Below are 16,953 nucleotides of genomic sequence, written 5' to 3'. Positions count from 1 at the left end.
ATCCAGAGGCAGAAGAAGGTTTTCAGAAATAGCATTTGTTTTAGCTTTCTGCAGAAATGAAAGAGAGACCTGAGATGCAGAATTTGAGATGTAGAGGTCCAATAGTGAACTTCAATTTGGAGAATGGAAAGTTCACTTCTTCCACTAGTTGTCTTCATCTTTGAATAATTTCACTGAAAGGTCATATGATACTTGATTTCCTTCAGCAGCAATTTCTTTTACTCCAAATGTGATATTTATCCCAAAGTAAAGAAATGGCATGCTGTTTGAAACAAGCGGGATTAGCCACATGTTCTAATATACTTCAGCACCGGATAAATGTTGAACAGGAAATTGCTTTGAGGATTAGTAATTGGATAGTGAGCCTTTTGCTTTTAGGTGAGTTGTGTGAAATGGAGACTCTGGACTCTCTCTGGCTCTCAGGACAGGTTTCCAGTGAGCAAAGTGGAGCAGATGGATAAAGCTGTAAGCACAGAGATCAAGTCCCACCTTCTTAGCTCTGCTTATTCTCTCTAAATAGACATGGAAAAATACTAGTGGAGTAGGGGAGCAGGGGGTTGTCTTGATTTCTTTCACTGACCTCTGAGTAGTAGAGGAACTCGACAACCCTAGAAATAAAGGGAGATTGCAGCACTTGGGAGCTGCATTTTAAGAAAGATACCTGGATTTTTACATGAACACTTGAAGGGGAGGAATGAGTGCCTATTCAGTTTACTCCCCTGTCTTAAATGGGTACATATATTTCATTGCACATACACACTAACTCCTATTAATACAAGAAAAGAGCTAATTTATCTATTTTGAAATTTATTTTTTTCTGGAAAGCCTGTTTTGAAAAATAGGGACGGAGTTCTTGAAGAGTAGCAATTTTGCTTGGAAATAGTAATTTATCACTGCTATCACAGTGGTATTTGAGCACCTGCTGTTGCAGAGAGGTAGAAAAGCATACAATGGCATTTCTCTTCCCTTCTGTCACTCACTCACAGCCCTAACACACCTACACAGAGTCTGATTTAGTTCAACACACCAGGTTCCTTTCAACTTTCTTGTTATCCCCAAAGCAAGACCTGCCCAGCAGAAATTTCTCTTCATATTCACAGCACTGTGCATGTTTTTCCCCCTTGCTGAGGAGAATAGAGACTTTGTGTCAAAGAGTTAAAAGTCTTTGCTGACAGATGTGGAGAAAAGAGACTCCAGAAGAGGAACTGAGAAAGAAAACTACTTTGTACCCTGTACCCTATAAAGATATTTTACTCTAAAGTTTTCTTCAGAACTACCTGATAGGTCTCCAAGACTTTCAGCAAACAATAACCTCTAATGTCAGAACTGTGACTGCCAGAAGTCTTTGGAGCTGGGTGGTGTCTGCAGTGAGCTGGCAGGGAGGGAACAGAGTGTGACCCCAGCAGGGAGAGCAGTGTGGCAGCCAGGAGAGCTGCCTGTGGCATCCTTCCAGCAGATGTTCGGCTCTCCAGCAAAAGGGGCATTTCAGAGCACTCCAGCACCACCCTGCCCAGGGATCAGATTTGACACAACTGTGTCTAATTGGGAAGAAAATTCACAGCTTTGAAACATCCCCTTGTACAGCTCTTGTAATTAGGTTACTTTTACATTTTTGGAAACCTTGAATATCTTTGGAATATTATGTGTGAATGCAAGTAATCCCTCTCCTTTGATGCATAATATCTGGAGATTTGTAGCATCTAAAATTTCATTGACAGTTGGGAGTCAGAAATTGCAGAGGAGAGGGTCACTGCAAGTACTTGATCTCATTGTCCAGCAAGTTCATCTTAAACACATACTAAGTTTGTGAAAGAGCAAACACCGAAATTCTTAAGTGATCTGTGTTTTAGGAGGGGTTTACTGTTCACAAGGTTCTGAAAAGTGGGAGCTGAAAGATTATGACCTCATTTAAAGACTCCTTGCAGGAGTTTTGGTTCATTAAACTCCACTGCAAAGATGAAACAGCCATTTTCCTGGTTTGCTATTTAAATTAGGTAACTATTACTTCAAGTTACCCAACCACCCAGTGGATCTGGGAAAAGCTGCTGTAAAGAAACTCAGCCTATTCTTTTATTACATGGAATTTTATTTTCTCTTGTGAAGTCAGTAAGTGCATTTCTACAATTTCAAGAAAGCTTAGTTATAATTGTAACATTTTAGAAGGAACTTTCAACATCTGATAGAAAATGCAAGCTGAAATGTGGTTTGCCTGCAAAAGCTGCTGTAACCCTGTGGATTGTATGTGGTTTTATCACATGATGCTTGCCTAGCCTAGGACATTGTTGTTTGTGTCAGAGATAAAATGCAATTCTAGTTCACGAGCTCCTACTGAAGTCATATGATGATCATTCACATGTTCCAGCCTTTGTGCACTGTGCTCAAGCCACAGATCCTCAGTAGCCATTAGCAAATCTACGTATTGCAGGATTTCAGTGAGCTCTCTACTGTGTCGAAAGGAGAGGACACTGCTGTGTGTCAGGAAGGCACAGGGCTGGGGGAAAGTGAGCACTTCCCTCCCTTCTGCCACGGAATTACTAATTTCTCTGCACATTTTTCCTTGAGGCTTTCTGTGGCAGCAGCTCTCTAAGGGAGGAGCAGTGAAGGCTGCCACGTGGGGCTTTATAATCTTGGCCATTTTCTGCTGCTTTGCTAAACCTTGCCCACAGTTAGGGCCAAATTTAAGTCTCCTGTCCCTAAAAAAATAACTTGGACAACCTAGGACAGAGGCATGGGACTCCCATCCCTCCACAGCAGTAGGGCCAGTCATCTTTTTGAACAGCTGTTGCTGATTGTTGAGAAGTCATGAAGTTACTAATGTGTGGATTGGCTGTTTCACACTTTTCTTTATGCCTTTTCCTTAAAGTTTGAGACATGGTCATGTATTTGTTTGAAGGTGAAGCTTGTGTTAGGGAGCTGTGAGTCCAGAGATGAAGCTGTGACATATAACAGCACTTTGTGTTCCCATCTGTCCACTAAATCTTGCTTTCAGCAAGGTTTGCTTCCAGCTTGCTCTTACTGTTTGGTAATTGGGTAGGAAATGGTAAATTAAGGAAGTTTTAGGACAGAGTTAGTGTGGAATTTTGAGCAGTGTAGACTAGTTCTGTCTCCTAGTGCTGCCCACCAGCACATGTAAATAATGCCAGCCTTGCATGGGTGTGCTGAAGTGTAACAAGTGTGTGAAAAATACATTGAGATATTTAGGTCAAGATGGTTGGCAATGCCAGTGCTGCTGTAAACTGCATTAACTTGGTGGATGCTGATTCTGCTTGGGATGCTGGGATTCTCAGGGGGAATTACAAATTTTTTAAACAGTGAATGAAACACAGTGAAGCATTGCCCATGCCAGTGATCAATAATTCTCTGTGTGTAGAGTGGACACAGATCCTGTCAATCCTTTACATCAATTCCAGCTCCATCTGGGCCCTCTAAACTCTCTGCTGTGCTTTCTCTCTGAATCTCTATCAGAATTTACCTCTTGGATTGATTCTCCACAATTTTGTGAATATTTTCTGACTTCTCTAACACTGTGTTTTTTAGCTCTGTCCATTTTCAGCCTCACAATTCCCTCATACATAAAACAAGGAATGTGTTACCTCTCTACCATTCTTGAGAAAGACTAGGGGGCTTAGCCATAGCTAGGGAGAGATCTGTGAAAAACAGGATCTTTTCTCTCCACTTGGCCTTATAACATGAATCTCCTGAGTTCTGTTATTCTTGTTTGTGTTATTCAAGTGTTACTCTTGCTTGATAATTAATGGTGAACTGCTTCTTCTTGTGTGCTGCTTACACTCCTGTGTCATCTCCACTCTGGCAGGCACAGGGAGTAAGGTGGACATTGCCATCTTTCCTTTAAATGCTTTGGTATCATCCTCTCTCCTAATCCTGGGTCTGAAAAAGTCTGCTTAGGAAGATGGAATTGTACTATTTGAACTGTTTGATCCTGGCTAATTGGAAGTAAAAGAGCTCAGCTTTTCTTTGGGCAGCCAGGCTGCAAGAGACATGGGTGTATGTTCCATTACCTGTTTCCTGGGGCATGAGCCTTTCAGCTGTTAAATATCTTACCTAAACAGGTAAGTACAATGATGCTAACAGTGATTTCAGATCATGGGTCTTAGTGTGTCACATGTGTTGTCTTTATTTCAGAAACTCTGCAGTGATGCTCAAGTGAGAGTTTTTGGGAAATGTTGCCAACTAAAGCCTGGAGGAGACAGTTCTTCTTCCTTGGATAGTTCAATCAATTCATCTTCCTCGTTCTCTGATCAAAAAGAGCAATGCCCAAAATACCAGGTAAGTTGCTTTTTTTTTTTTTTGGTCATTACCTTTGTCAAATGCGAACAGCAGGTGAGGTATGAATGTTTTGAAATACTGGAAATGAGAAGCTCACAGCAGAGAGCAGTTTTCAGTCAGAACCAAGACCTTGGTTATGACTCTGGAATGTTTAACATTGTAGCTTTGAGCATTATCAAGTCCAAAACCAACCAGCTGGTTCCCTCAGAATGTGTCTTGAATGGCAGTGATTTCTGTAGGGCATTTGTTCCATTTTGTGATCCAGGTGATAACACTGGTTTGGTGTGGTAAGACTAGGCACAAATATCTTGGTGTAGATTAAGTACTTTATTTTATTGACAAATTCCAGAGAAATAACAGAGAGACATTTTCTGATAGTCTGTGTACACAGCTTTATAAGGGATTCAGTGCACTTGAGTTCCGTTTTATGTAAGAGATTTTGGCCATGAGAGTAGCTAGAGTCATCTGACGTGGATATATTTTTGTCATCTCTCCTTCCACGGATCACAAGTGTTTTATATTAAGCCACCCTAAAATAGAACTAAGCCCTTTTCACTCTTTGTAATGAAGTAATTGTGTGTTTGAGGGGAGCTGCTATCTCCACAACCTGCTCTGGAGTACAATACTACTGATGTCCTAATCTCCCATAGATAGAAATGAAGAACCTTCCAGTTCTGACTTTCCTACTGTCAAGTTAACTCCTGCTATATTTGGCAAGCTGTGTATTCTTGTTTTCTCTTTCTCATCACACTCTTTTCCACAGCTTGGGTAAGGTGGCCCAAGATCTGTTTTCCGTTCCTCCCTTCCTGGCAGGCCATTTAACTGCGGTTATGAAAGGAAGAGACGTTTCTGTCAGCAGCTCCCTTCCAGCACAAATCAACATCCTTTGTGCACTGTGTCCCCAAGAAAAACCATGCCACTCACTACCCAGAAACTGTCTCTCCTCCAGAGCAGGCTCTATGCAAACAATGTTCAATTTTACTGAAGAAAATTAATTTTAGTATTTGGCATGAGCATATATTCCAACCCTGTGGAAGGTTTTCCCTTTGAAGTCCCCATTTCCTCATGTGCATCACTCACTGAAAATCTTACTGAGCTGAACTGAAATCACAGTGGCTATGTGAGTGTGCCACACACTTTCAGCTGAAGTTGATCTTCCACAGCATATTTATTCTAAACTATTTACTGCATTCATCAGACTCCTTCCAGGCTTCCTCAGCAAGTGAGCAGAGAGACAAAAATGAGCAGTAAAATTTAGTATTGGGTATGCAGAACGGCCAGAGTAAATTTGTCCAGTCTTCACTCAGCCTAGTATTTCCTATGTTCTAACTGCTGTGTCTGTAACCGCAGAGGTTGCTTATTGGATTTGCAAAATTTGTAAGTTCTCTTGTTTATTTTTTATAAGGCTATAAAATGGAAGTTCAAATAATATAATACTATGGGATTTTTTAAAATACTGCTTTATGTTTTCTTATTTAAATACACTTTGATTATATATGAGCAACTTTAATTGCGAGGTGAAATACAGAGGTTTTGTTCCAGGCTTCCATATTTGTAATTATGTCCCATATTTAACATTTATTTTTTATTGTATTTTTAATTTACAGATATACCTAGTTATTGACAGGACAATATGTACCATAAGAGGAGTATTAAAAGCTGTAAATATGTTCAGAAATGTAATTTCCAAATCATGCAAATGTTACTACCTCTAATATGCTAATGTACAATCACAAATTGTGAGGTATTTTATGATCACTTTTTATGGGAGCTCTAAACTGTGACCTGAGGAGTTTGTTTGTGTCCAGGCTGTCAGTGCCGCAGTTTTGCCAGGTGCTCCTTGGCTACTTTTTGTTTGAGTTCTTAATGTTTAACCCCTTTCCCCAAATGGTTGCACTCTGCTTTGGTCTTGAGTGACCTGTATTTTGCAGCATTAGAGGCCCAAAGAGTTGAGCTGTAACAGTGTTTCCATACTAAATGCATTAAGTATGTGTCTTTGGTTATGCATGGTAAAATTATTGTTATTAAGTGTAGATGAAATGCCAGACTGAACAGGCCATGGGCTCATCTTACCACGCTCTTTGCCTTCAGCAGGGCTTGTCTGTCTTTCAGAGGAAAGGGAAACCCCTATAATTAAATTTGAAAGCTGATTTTCACTTTAATTTGGTTGTCTGACAAAGAAAATCAATACTTTAAGATAAAGTATTTTGACTGAGCTTTAGATTTACATTTTCACAACAGCAGAAAGTTGAAATCAAAACCCACCATCAGGGGCTTGACATTTGATCAGAATTGTGTCCTTCATTTGGAGATCTGCAACAGATTTGAAAACAACAATCATAGCGTGAGGCTGTAGTAATTTGCAGTGTTCTTAAGTCAGGATTTTGTGATGCTGGCAAGCCTGTTATTTCCTGGAGTCCTTAGCATCTATGCTGAGATTTCCTTGGAGCTGCTGGGTCATACTGACTGGTTTTAAATTCCAGTTTTTCCAGTACTGCCTTACAGTGCACCTGAGCAGTGGGATGTCCTGGGAGGCAGAGATGGAAATTTCACCGAGATCCAGCTAATGATCAGCTTTTCCCTGTCATTGAACACTTACCTCAGAGTTGCACCCTCGTTTTTTTCCAGTTGTGGTTTCTGCTTTCAGCCATCCCCTCTCCTTGCAGGGATAGATTTCAGAGGTTAAAAGTATGGCTGTTAAAAGTATCATCAGTTTAACTGACAGTGTTTGAAAAGAGCTAAAAATTGAGAAATGTTGTGTGTTGCCTTTTGGCTGATGAGCATTTCCTTGTTCCTGCCCTTGTCCTACAGGCTGTTGTGAGCAGAAACACTGAGTGGGATGTTCATAGCTGTTCTTGCTCCCAGTGGGGGTCTCTGGTGGGGACACCCTGTCCTTGGTTGTGCTCCAGGCTCACTGTCTGACACTGGCATAGGTTGCCCAGAGAACTGGAACTGTGGCTGCCCTACCCCTGGAAATGTTCAAGGCCAGGCTGGACTGGGCTTGGAGCAACCTGGTCTAGGGGAAGGGTGTCCAGGCCCATGGCAGGGGTTCAACTGGATGAGCTTCAAGGTCCCTTCCAACCTAGACCATTCTGTGACACTGTATTTCAGTCCTGTGTAGAATACATGGTTATTCAGGATACTGGTTGTTCAGAGCTTGGATAAGGAATACGGAGAAGCACTGAGCATCTTCCAGCAGGATTGTTTCTGTGAGTGGTTTAAGGGATCTTTTAGAAGGATTACTCCAGGGAATGGAGTAATTACATGCTATCACACACCTTGAAGGAAACATGTTGCTCTTTTGCACAGTGCCAAACTTCCTCACCTGAGAACTGGCTGAGCTCTGTTAGTGAGTGATCACCACATTTTAAATTATTCAGGGCAAGGTACAAGTAGAGACCCAGCACTAATGTTCTCCTGGCCTAGAGGTGAAACAGCCCTGGACAAAGGGACAGTAATCACAGTCATTGAAAATTCACAAATAAGTCTGTCTGCAGTACAGTTGTCTTGAGTTGATTGCCCAGAGTAATTTTTTTAATTTTAGGGTTTTGTTTGCAGAATTTGCCCTAGCCTATGATGCAGCATAGTCATAGGCTCCTTGGTATTTATCCTATGTGCCTTACAGCAAGCTCCTGCCACCAGAGAAGCAGAAATTGCACCACTTTAGCCTGGCATCATGATGCTGCAGCTCTTTCCTGGTGCCATTACAGAAGCACCAGGGAGAGATTCATCCCATTTAAAATATCATCCATGGATAAATTATGAATCAGTCTTTGTCAAGTAAACATTAATCTTATTTGGTTTCATTGCACAGTCTAACATCTCCAGTGAACTGGTGATTCTTCTTGTCAAGGAGGAACAAGGTTTAGGCTTAATTCAGTAAGGTGTGTTAACGCATTCTTAAAAGTTTAGTCCCCTGGCTCAGTGCTGTTGGAATCTGCTTCCTCTCATGTAGGTGGCTTTAGTTTGTTGCATGGTTTTAGTGATTGAGCTCACAGCCAGTGTGAAGATCACTTTCTCTGTTAGCATTATCTTAATTAAACTGTTCAACTTAGCATATTCAACAGTGTTTCAGCAAGATATTTTGCATATTAATATTTTAAATAAAGAATATTTTCTCTCTTGTATGTTGCCTTAGTAGAAGTGTGCCTCTAAAATAATTAAAACCAAACGTTGGTGGGTTTGTTTTTTTCAGGGTTCTCGGTGCTCCTCAGATGCCAGCATGCTTGGAGAGATGATGTTTGGCTCTGTGGCTATGAGCTACAAGGGCTCCACACTGAAAATTCATCAGATCCGGTAAGATGAACTTTTTGCTGCTGGTGTTTTCAGAAGACTCACTCTTTAGTGCTGATAACTAATGAACTGAATGCAACAAGTGCAGAGTAAAAGGGATTACTGTGTTTGCTTTAAAGTCAGTCTGATGTAATTTTTGAAATAAAAGGCTGTTATGTCAAAGTCAGTAAAATCTGGAGAGCTGTGAAATGGAAGGCAAAGCCTGTCTTGGCACTGTTTCTGACTGACATCTTCCCTCCTGTTCTCCAGCTCCCCTCCCCAGCTCATGCTCAGCAAGGTGTTCACAGCTCGCACGGGAAGCAGCATCTATGGCAGTCTGAACACGTGAGTCCACTACACTTTGTAGCTATTGCACAGAAGTAGGTGAATGTAACAACACACAGGACTTTCTTTGGACTCTACAGATTCTTTCTCTAAGAAAATAACTCCTTGCTACATCCTGTCAGTAGTGTCCTCACTTTTCCCTCCTGGCTGTCTTCACCTCAGTTGGCTCTAAGGGAATGAATGAACCATTCCTTCCTTGTTGATATGGTGAAGCTTGATATTGTAAGGTACAAAAGTACCTACCTGCAACCTAGGGGATTCAGTCCAAGATGAAGAAATAGGTGTTACAGAAATACCTGGCTTCAGAGGGTTCCATGTTTAGTTTTCTGTTATTAAGTGACCCACCTGAGAATGTGGCTTAGGCTATGAAAGCTTCTTCTAGTGGAAGCCTGTGTTCTTACCTTGTCTGTTCCATTTTGGCTATAATGAACTGCTCTCTATTCGACTGAAATGCAAATCACTGGTTTTGTTTTATGTTTGTTATAGGTTGCAGGACAGTCTTGAGTTCATTAATCAAGACAGCAATACATTAAAGCCTGACCACAGTACAATTATGAATGGACTTCTTGGGAACATAGGTAATTGCAAACAGATTTTATTTGCTGATATCTTTAATTGAGTAATCATAGATACTAGAATATGAAGATCTTTTAAATAGAATCAAATTTAAAAAAAGCTAAAGATGTAACAGAAAATTAATGCTGATGGAGCTTGAAAGAGAATAAATTGGACTGTTCAGGGAATTAGCAGTCATTCAGTATACACAGCTGCATATGTGCATATAAAATACATAATAGAAATATTTATATATACTTAAGTTCAAATACAGAAAATGTTGGAAAATAACATTCTGTAGAATTTCCTGAACAGCGTATCTCTGATCAGGCAGGATTGATTTTGCCTGGCTCAGTTCCCCAGTTTTATTTTCATTAATAATTCTCATTCTGCCCTGTACTCTGCCCACTTGAGCACATGTAGCCACGTGTCCTGTACGAGTCTCAGTTAACCTTGCACAGCTGCCCTGGAGCTTCAGATCAGATTAGACAGAATATCTTTGTGTTCTCTGCTCTGGCTGACCATGGGAGCTAAGCAGTCTTGAGAAACCATCTGGCATCCTCAGTTCTCAGCTTCCCTGGGAGAGCTAAGGGTGGAGGCTCCATGAACATTAGATAGCAAAGGTCTTGGCTTTTCCTCTTGGTAACAGTTGAGTTGATAGGACTGGACTTCAGTGCTTGGTTGTCCAGTATAGCAGCCTGATCCATGACTCTACACCACATCCTCCCTTTCCCTTCATTTTGATTGTTGACTTTCCAAGCAAATGTCTGTTGTAGGTGGAATAAGGGGCTTACTTTCACAGTTGCTTCACAGGATATTGCTGTATGTAAAATATGCTTTTATAGGGTTGGAAGTAAAGGAATATATTTGATGACTGTGTTACTCTTAAATGGGTTTCTGACTTTGGTCCTTGTACTGCTTTCCTTCACACTGACTTTGCTAAGACTGTGCCCAGGCATGGGCTTAAATGCTTCTCAAGCTCATGAGCTATATACCTCATTAAAATAATTCACAGTAGCCCATTTGTAAGGGAAACCAATTAAGGGTGTAAGAACCTATTATCTATTAAAGGCTTCCTGAATTCACTAAGTCAGGAAAGTTAAAAAGATGGCATTTTTCTTAATACTCAGTAGTCCTTTCTGACTTGAATTGCAATTTTCACAGTGAATGAGGTGCCTGATCTAAGAGAGAGGAGATCACCTTCAGGTACTGTTAGGGTTTGCTGTGGCTTATACCTGGCAGAAGTTTTCTGTATTATTAGAGTGATCTAAGCTGAAAGTTCCAGTTTGGATAATGCAGCTCTTAGGCATGGAGCGATTCAGGTGTAGCCAGTGCCACCTGTTCACCTGTGTCCAGCTGTGAGCTGACTGGTGACTGCCCCAAGAACTGAGCAGGAGGTGTGGGCACCTCGGAGCAAGGGTGTATGGCATGAGGCACAACACTGCCAGCAAGAAGAGGATGCTGAAGATTTCTTTGTGATTGAGCTGCACAAGTTTTCAACAGTGTTTGTTTACAGTTCCCATTTGAGCACAGAAGGAACCTGGGTAAAGTAGGGAGAGGAGTTAATCTGTAACTGCAGCATTTGGAACAACTGTGCTCAGCAGCAGAGACTGCTTCTGACTCACCTGTGACAGGAGGAGGGTCTATGTGTTTTGGCTGGGAACTATTTACAAGGTGTTTTTTTCAGATGTGCTGGTTAAAAAAAAACAAAGCAGCTCTGGTCATGTGTTCCCTTTAAAGGCTGGAGGTGTAAGAGAATGGAAGGGAGATTTGAGGTGTGGCCTTCTTGTTTTGTATAATCAAAAACTTTGAGTGAGCATTGGCTGCAAATTTAGGAGAGGGACTGGCAATTAACTCTTTAAAAATACTTATGTATTTTTTTCTGGCTCTGTGTACAATAAATACACTGTTTCCCCAGTATATCTATAATCCAGTATTACTGTTAAAATGAACTACTGAGACTGCTAACATTTATTTTCTGTGTGATCATTTCACTCAACTTATGTACTGACTATTTTCAGAACTACTTCAGCCTGTAATTTTCTGTTGGTTCTACTAAGATGAATTCCTGCCTTCTTTCTCCCACGTCCTTCTTTTCAGAAGCAGTGTTCCCAGCTACCCCACCAGTGTGGATGTTAAAACAAACATTATACTCTCTGATGAATCTCCTGTTTGTGGTCAAGTTAGGCTTTAAGCCTGCATACATTAATCATTTTTCAACCTTAAAATAAAAAAAAAGAAAGCCCTTTTGAGAAATCCCATCCTTGTATGGGAGACAGTAGAAAGCTGGGTCTATTATTTTAATCTATAAATACTGTATAGCCCAACTGTGAGACTCATCCTTGCATCAGCATTCTGGTAAAGCCTCAGAGCTGTTCTCCTGCCTGTGTTACTCTGCATTTTTGTTGGCTTAAACCTTCTCCCTGCCCTGGCCCCTCCTCCCTATGGACTGTTGTGCTTTACTAACCTCATTCTCTGATGTGTATTTTACGTTTTGCCATGTAGGTCTTTCCCAGCTTTGCAGCCCCAGGCGGGCATTCTCAGAGCAAGGTCCGCTCCGCCTCATCCGGAGCGCCTCTTTCTTTGCAGGTTTGCGGTGTGCTGTGCTGTGGGGCTAGTCTAGCTGGGGTGACAAACTGTGTGGGTTTGTAGTTTAGCCCTGCAAATAAGATCTCATGTTCAAAAAAAGAAAAAAGGGACAGTGGTGTTTGCTCCCTTATCTTTCCAGATATATTCCTTAAATTCCCAGAGGACAGCGGGCATTCAGTAGTCCTCTTTGGGATTGTCTGTGTTGTTTTGTTTTGGAAACCTAAATATTTAAATATGGAATTAATATTTATGGCAATTTTACAATATTACATCAAGCTATTTTGATCTGGATTGGTTTCAACCAAACTGTAAAAATTGCAGCTAAATTAGATTAATTCAAAATGGACATTTCCTGCTTTTAATGGCTGGGTCTTATTTCCATGGCTGAGTAGCTTTATTTCACACACATATTTGTAAAATATATCACATTTAAAGACTATTGAGCCTGACACATCTTTGATCTTGTCTATATGTAGACTATGAATCTTGACAGTTTACAGCTTAGTTGAACAACCAATGCACTGCTCACAACTTAAAAGTATCAATTTCTTCAGGACAGCATTCAAAATTTAAAATTTTATTTCAAAATTTTACATTTACACATATACATTGTATATGTATAATATATTGCACATTGTTATATAGAATATATATTATATATACATATATTTTTACATTATATACACACATATAATACCTGAGAAAGCTGGAGTATAGGAATGAAGTTGTGTTTTTTTGAGTTTTGGTGGATTTTTGCCTATACACTGAATACTGCAGATGTGACCAACATGCTCTTGGTAAATAAATTTTTAAATAAAATTTTATTGGAAATTATCTGTGGAAAGAAATAAAGTCCTAGTTTTAGTTTGCACTAAAATAGGTGTATAGACTTGAGAAAAACACATACAGGCTTCTCAGGTAAGTGTTTTGGTTTGTTCAGCTAAGCAGCCTTTCTTGGTGATGGCCTTGTGCAGTGCTGTTGATCTGAATTAATGAGCATGTTTTTGTTTCATTAATTACATGGAGATCTGCAAACAAGAAAGGAACTGTACATTCCCCTGCTAATTGGTATTCCATGTTTTCCAGTTCATAGCAACCCTATGGATATGCCTGGGAGGGAGCAGAATGAGGACAGAGACAGCGGTATAGCAAGATCTGGTAATGGCAGTTCCACGTGTTAACCCTGTAAACTCCAAAAATATTCAGTAATATTTGTCATGAGATCTCTGCACATCATGAAGTAGTGCTGAAATGGGATTGTTCTGGTTTGCTCTGTGTGACATTAATGACACCTTTCTGTATAGGTCCAGGTGGTGCATGTGTTGAGGGTGTGTACTGGGCACCTCACAGTAACAGTGCAAAAAAGCAAGGCAGATTAAACATTGAAATGAGCTTGCAGCGTTTCTAAACAATACTTGCTTACTTACTTACTTACTTACTCCTTTCCAAATCCAGGAGGCCAGGTCGGATGGGGCTTGGAGCAACGTGGTCTAGTGAAAGGTGTCCCCTGCCCATGGCAGGGGATGGAATGAGATGAGCTTTCAGATCCCTTCCAACTCAAATCATTCTGTGATTCTGTGTTCCTATGATGGTAATGTTAAAACATGAATTGGCCTCAACAACACCCCTTTCCTCCCTCCGAATTCAGGATGTTGGACACTTGGGTTAGGATTGTAAAGGCTGTTAAAGGATGTGATTAACATTACTCCTTTACACAAGGAATTTATTTCCTGATACTCAGGTTGCCGAACAAGGTGCATCCTGTGCATTGCCTATTATGTAAATCAGCAGGACTGTCCCACCCTTGTCGTGCTTGTATGGCTTGTTAATGTCATTATAAACTGGTTACTTTTATATTAGAAACATAGATAAGCAAAAGGGAAGGCACTTGAGAAGCAACACCAGTATATCTTGAGGGACTTCATTTAGTTGCTGGTGTTCTATTCCAGATCCTCTTTCTTCTGGAAAGATGTTTATTCCTCTTTTTCTTGCAGCATCTCTTAGCAGTCTGCTCATCACTCCGTTTCCATCTCCGGGCTCCTCATTTAACAAGAGCTGTGCCAGCAGCTACCAGCGGCGTTGGCGTCGCAGCCAGACGACCAGCTTGGAGAATGGGGTCTTCCCTCGATGGTGAGCTGGGGATTGAAATGCTGCTTGCTGCCCATACACCGTTGTCAGCTTGATTCTGCTCTTGCATATGTACATCTGCTCTTGCTGATGCTTTCAGTGGGATACTTACAGAGGTGTAAGTCAGGCTGATCTTTTTTAGTCTCTGTTTTCCTCATGACATTCATTGTTTTTTCACTAACTGTAAAGCCTTCAGCAACACGTAAATCTGTAGGCTGTATTTTTGAGGATAAGAAGCCCTAAAATCGTACTCAAAATACAAATTCTTGGCAGGGATGGGAGAGAACTGGAATACCATATTTTGATCCTACAAACAGTTTGAATCTGGTTCTAGACTTCCGTGATTTCAGAAGCAATTAATAGTTGTTTGTAAAAATATCACAAAGAGGTTGTTATCAAAGATGATGATTTGATAACACATGCAAGCAAAAGGTGTTTGTTGAAGTTAAATGCTGAAGAACTGAATTACATGGGAAACCAAGGTACAACTTTTAAGCAGTGGATTACATTAACTTTCCCTTTTGTTCATGCTCCAAGGTCCATGGATGAAAGCTTCAGCTTGTCAGATGACAGCTCTGGTCCAAACCCAGGAATTGTTAGGAAGAAAAAGATAGCAATTGGGGTTATTTTTTCACTCTCAAGAGATGAAGATGAAAACAACAAATTTAACGAGTTCTTTTTTTCACACTTCCCTCTTTTTGAAAGTCACATGAACAAACTGAAGAGTGCAATAGAACAGGTAAACACATTTGCTTTGGCTTCTTGCACTTGTACTGCTGTATGTTCTCCCAACCCTGTCAGATTAATTTCTAACTGCTGTTGCTAGTTAGTGGGATCAGCTTGATGCTAGGTGTGGGAATTGCATCACTGCAGTTAAAACTTTGACCCCTTCTATGCCTTGGATGGTGATAAGCACAAAAGAGGCAGAAGCTGCAAATGTGCCTCACCTGCTCTTCCCTCAGATGGGAAAGCTGGCACTTGGACTGTCACTTTATCACTTAAAAAAATTATTTGCATGATCAGCTGAATGAAAGATTAAGTCAAACACATGACTTGGTTCTCCATTTTCTGTGCTTCTGTAGCTCTGTGTTATTTATCTGTCTAATGATTGTTTTCAAGGCCATGAAAATGAGTCGGAGATCAGCTGATGCCAGCCAGCGGAGTTTGGCATATAACAGAATTGTGGATGCCCTAAATGAGTTTAGGTGAGCCATATGTGTCCTGTCTTTTATATCTCTTTCTTCAAAAGCACTTGAGCCTGTTTTAGAAGGATCTTCTTAGTGCAGGATAAGTAACTTAAAATGTCTAAAGTGTTCTGCAAAAGTTAATACAGCAAAGGACTGGTGATACCAAGCTATTCCAATGCATCTGAGTTTTTGGATTTTTCCAGGTGTGTGTGTACATCAGTCCTGTGTGAACAGGACACAGATGTTCAAGATTTTCTGTGCTTTAGGTGATGAGGAACATCCCAGTGACCTCTTAAATGGTCTTTTGTGGCCTGTCAGGAGGGGGAAAAGTATTGCAATACTGTTATTACTGACTGTGGCTGCTGTTATAACAGTATACTGTTAGGGAAATCCTCCTGTAGTGTGTATTGTCCTGATGTGTGAGCAAAGCTCACCCCTCTCTAAGCTGTGCTCTAAAGGTGTTTCAGAAAATCAGCTCGGAAGAGGAAGAGCTGTATTTTCCCACAGTAAAATGCAGTGCTGTATTCTCTGGCTATTGGTACTTGCAGAGCCTTTCTGTTCAACAGTTATTATACAAAGTAACACATACAAGCACATCCCTGGCATTTACCTGTATTTTGTTCCCATAGTTGAAGTCATGGGGAGGGAGTTAAGAAGAAATCCATCTGTTTAGAGTGATTCATCTCCTCTCAGATGGGAGTGGCAGGGTGCTTCCTTTTACAACCACTGTAGAGCTACGTTTTAGAGACATTATTGGAGACAATGCTCTGATGTTATAAAAAGAAATTTCTGACATCAGGATGTGTTTTACTGAACAGAGAAGGATCCTGAGGGCTCACTTATTTTTCTACAATTCCACTTCCACCTGAATGCCATGGATTAGGTGGCACTGCAGGATGAAGGCATGGTGTATTTTAAATTTTTTCAGAAGTTCACCTCCAGGCAGTCACAAGGAAAGGCAGAGGATATGTCCTGTAGGGACAGAAGGCAAGAAAGAGGGAGCACGTGGGCCTGTGGTGAGAGGTGGATAGGATAAGCTGTGCCAAGAGAGCGAGCAGAGAGAACTCATGACTGCTGGGAGCCGCTGATCCTGCCCAGGGGCCTGAGACATGTTCAGCAACTCAGAGCAGCCACGATGATTCCTCCACTCCCACAGCTCTGCTCTGCCTCTCAGGTCTCTCCCTGAGCCATTTCTATGCCTTCCCACCCTCTGTTAACAGCAGCTCCCCAGCTGTTTTCCAAACCTTCCCCCCAGAACATTCCCCCTGAAGATATATACTCAGTGGCCTTTGCCCGTTCTCCTTTGTCCTTCCAAGTTAAACAGTTCCAGAGGGCTGGGGAAGGGCACCTATCCCAAGTCAAAAGTAGGGAAAAAAAAAACCCTGGAAACACAAAACAAATCCCCTGTACTGGATTTTCCTCCTGGAGGGATGCTCAGCAGTGTTGAGCTGGGATGGCATGAGGAAGGCTGCTGTGGTCAGGCTGAGGCAGAAAGCATGGTCAGAGTGGACACAGGTGGATTGGCACTGACTGCACACCAGGAGCTGGGATCATTCCCATGATGTGGCCACTGCATAAACAGCATTTGGAG

General features: G+C 41.1%; 1 protein-coding gene across 3 annotated transcripts in view; it reads left to right on the top strand.

The window, feature by feature from the left end:
- The window catches only part of FNIP1 (folliculin interacting protein 1), a 65,584-nt gene that overhangs the window by 31,812 nt on the left and 16,819 nt on the right, over positions 1-16,953 (top strand). For 2 of the 3 annotated variants that reach the window (XM_014253155.2, XM_088063455.1), the window contains exons 3-11: positions 4,144-4,287; positions 8,483-8,583; positions 8,830-8,904; positions 9,391-9,482; positions 11,965-12,048; positions 13,135-13,206; positions 14,043-14,178; positions 14,713-14,914; positions 15,295-15,380. In XM_014253155.2, coding sequence (XP_014108630.1) covers positions 4,144-4,287; positions 8,483-8,583; positions 8,830-8,904; positions 9,391-9,482; positions 11,965-12,048; positions 13,135-13,206; positions 14,043-14,178; positions 14,713-14,914; positions 15,295-15,380 — 992 coding nt within the window. The remainder of the gene's footprint in view (positions 1-4,143; positions 4,288-8,482; positions 8,584-8,829; positions 8,905-9,390; positions 9,483-11,964; positions 12,049-13,134; positions 13,207-14,042; positions 14,179-14,712; positions 14,915-15,294; positions 15,381-16,953) is intronic. The other variant, XM_014253156.2, reaches the window with a different exon arrangement.

This window comes from Pseudopodoces humilis, chromosome 17 (genome assembly GCF_049639895.1).
Source record: "Pseudopodoces humilis isolate 2021_Gansu_Grassland_sample_001 chromosome 17, ASM4963989v1, whole genome shotgun sequence".
Classification (NCBI taxonomy): domain Eukaryota; kingdom Metazoa; phylum Chordata; class Aves; order Passeriformes; family Paridae; genus Pseudopodoces; species Pseudopodoces humilis.
This window is presented reverse-complemented; position numbering and strand designations above follow the sequence as displayed.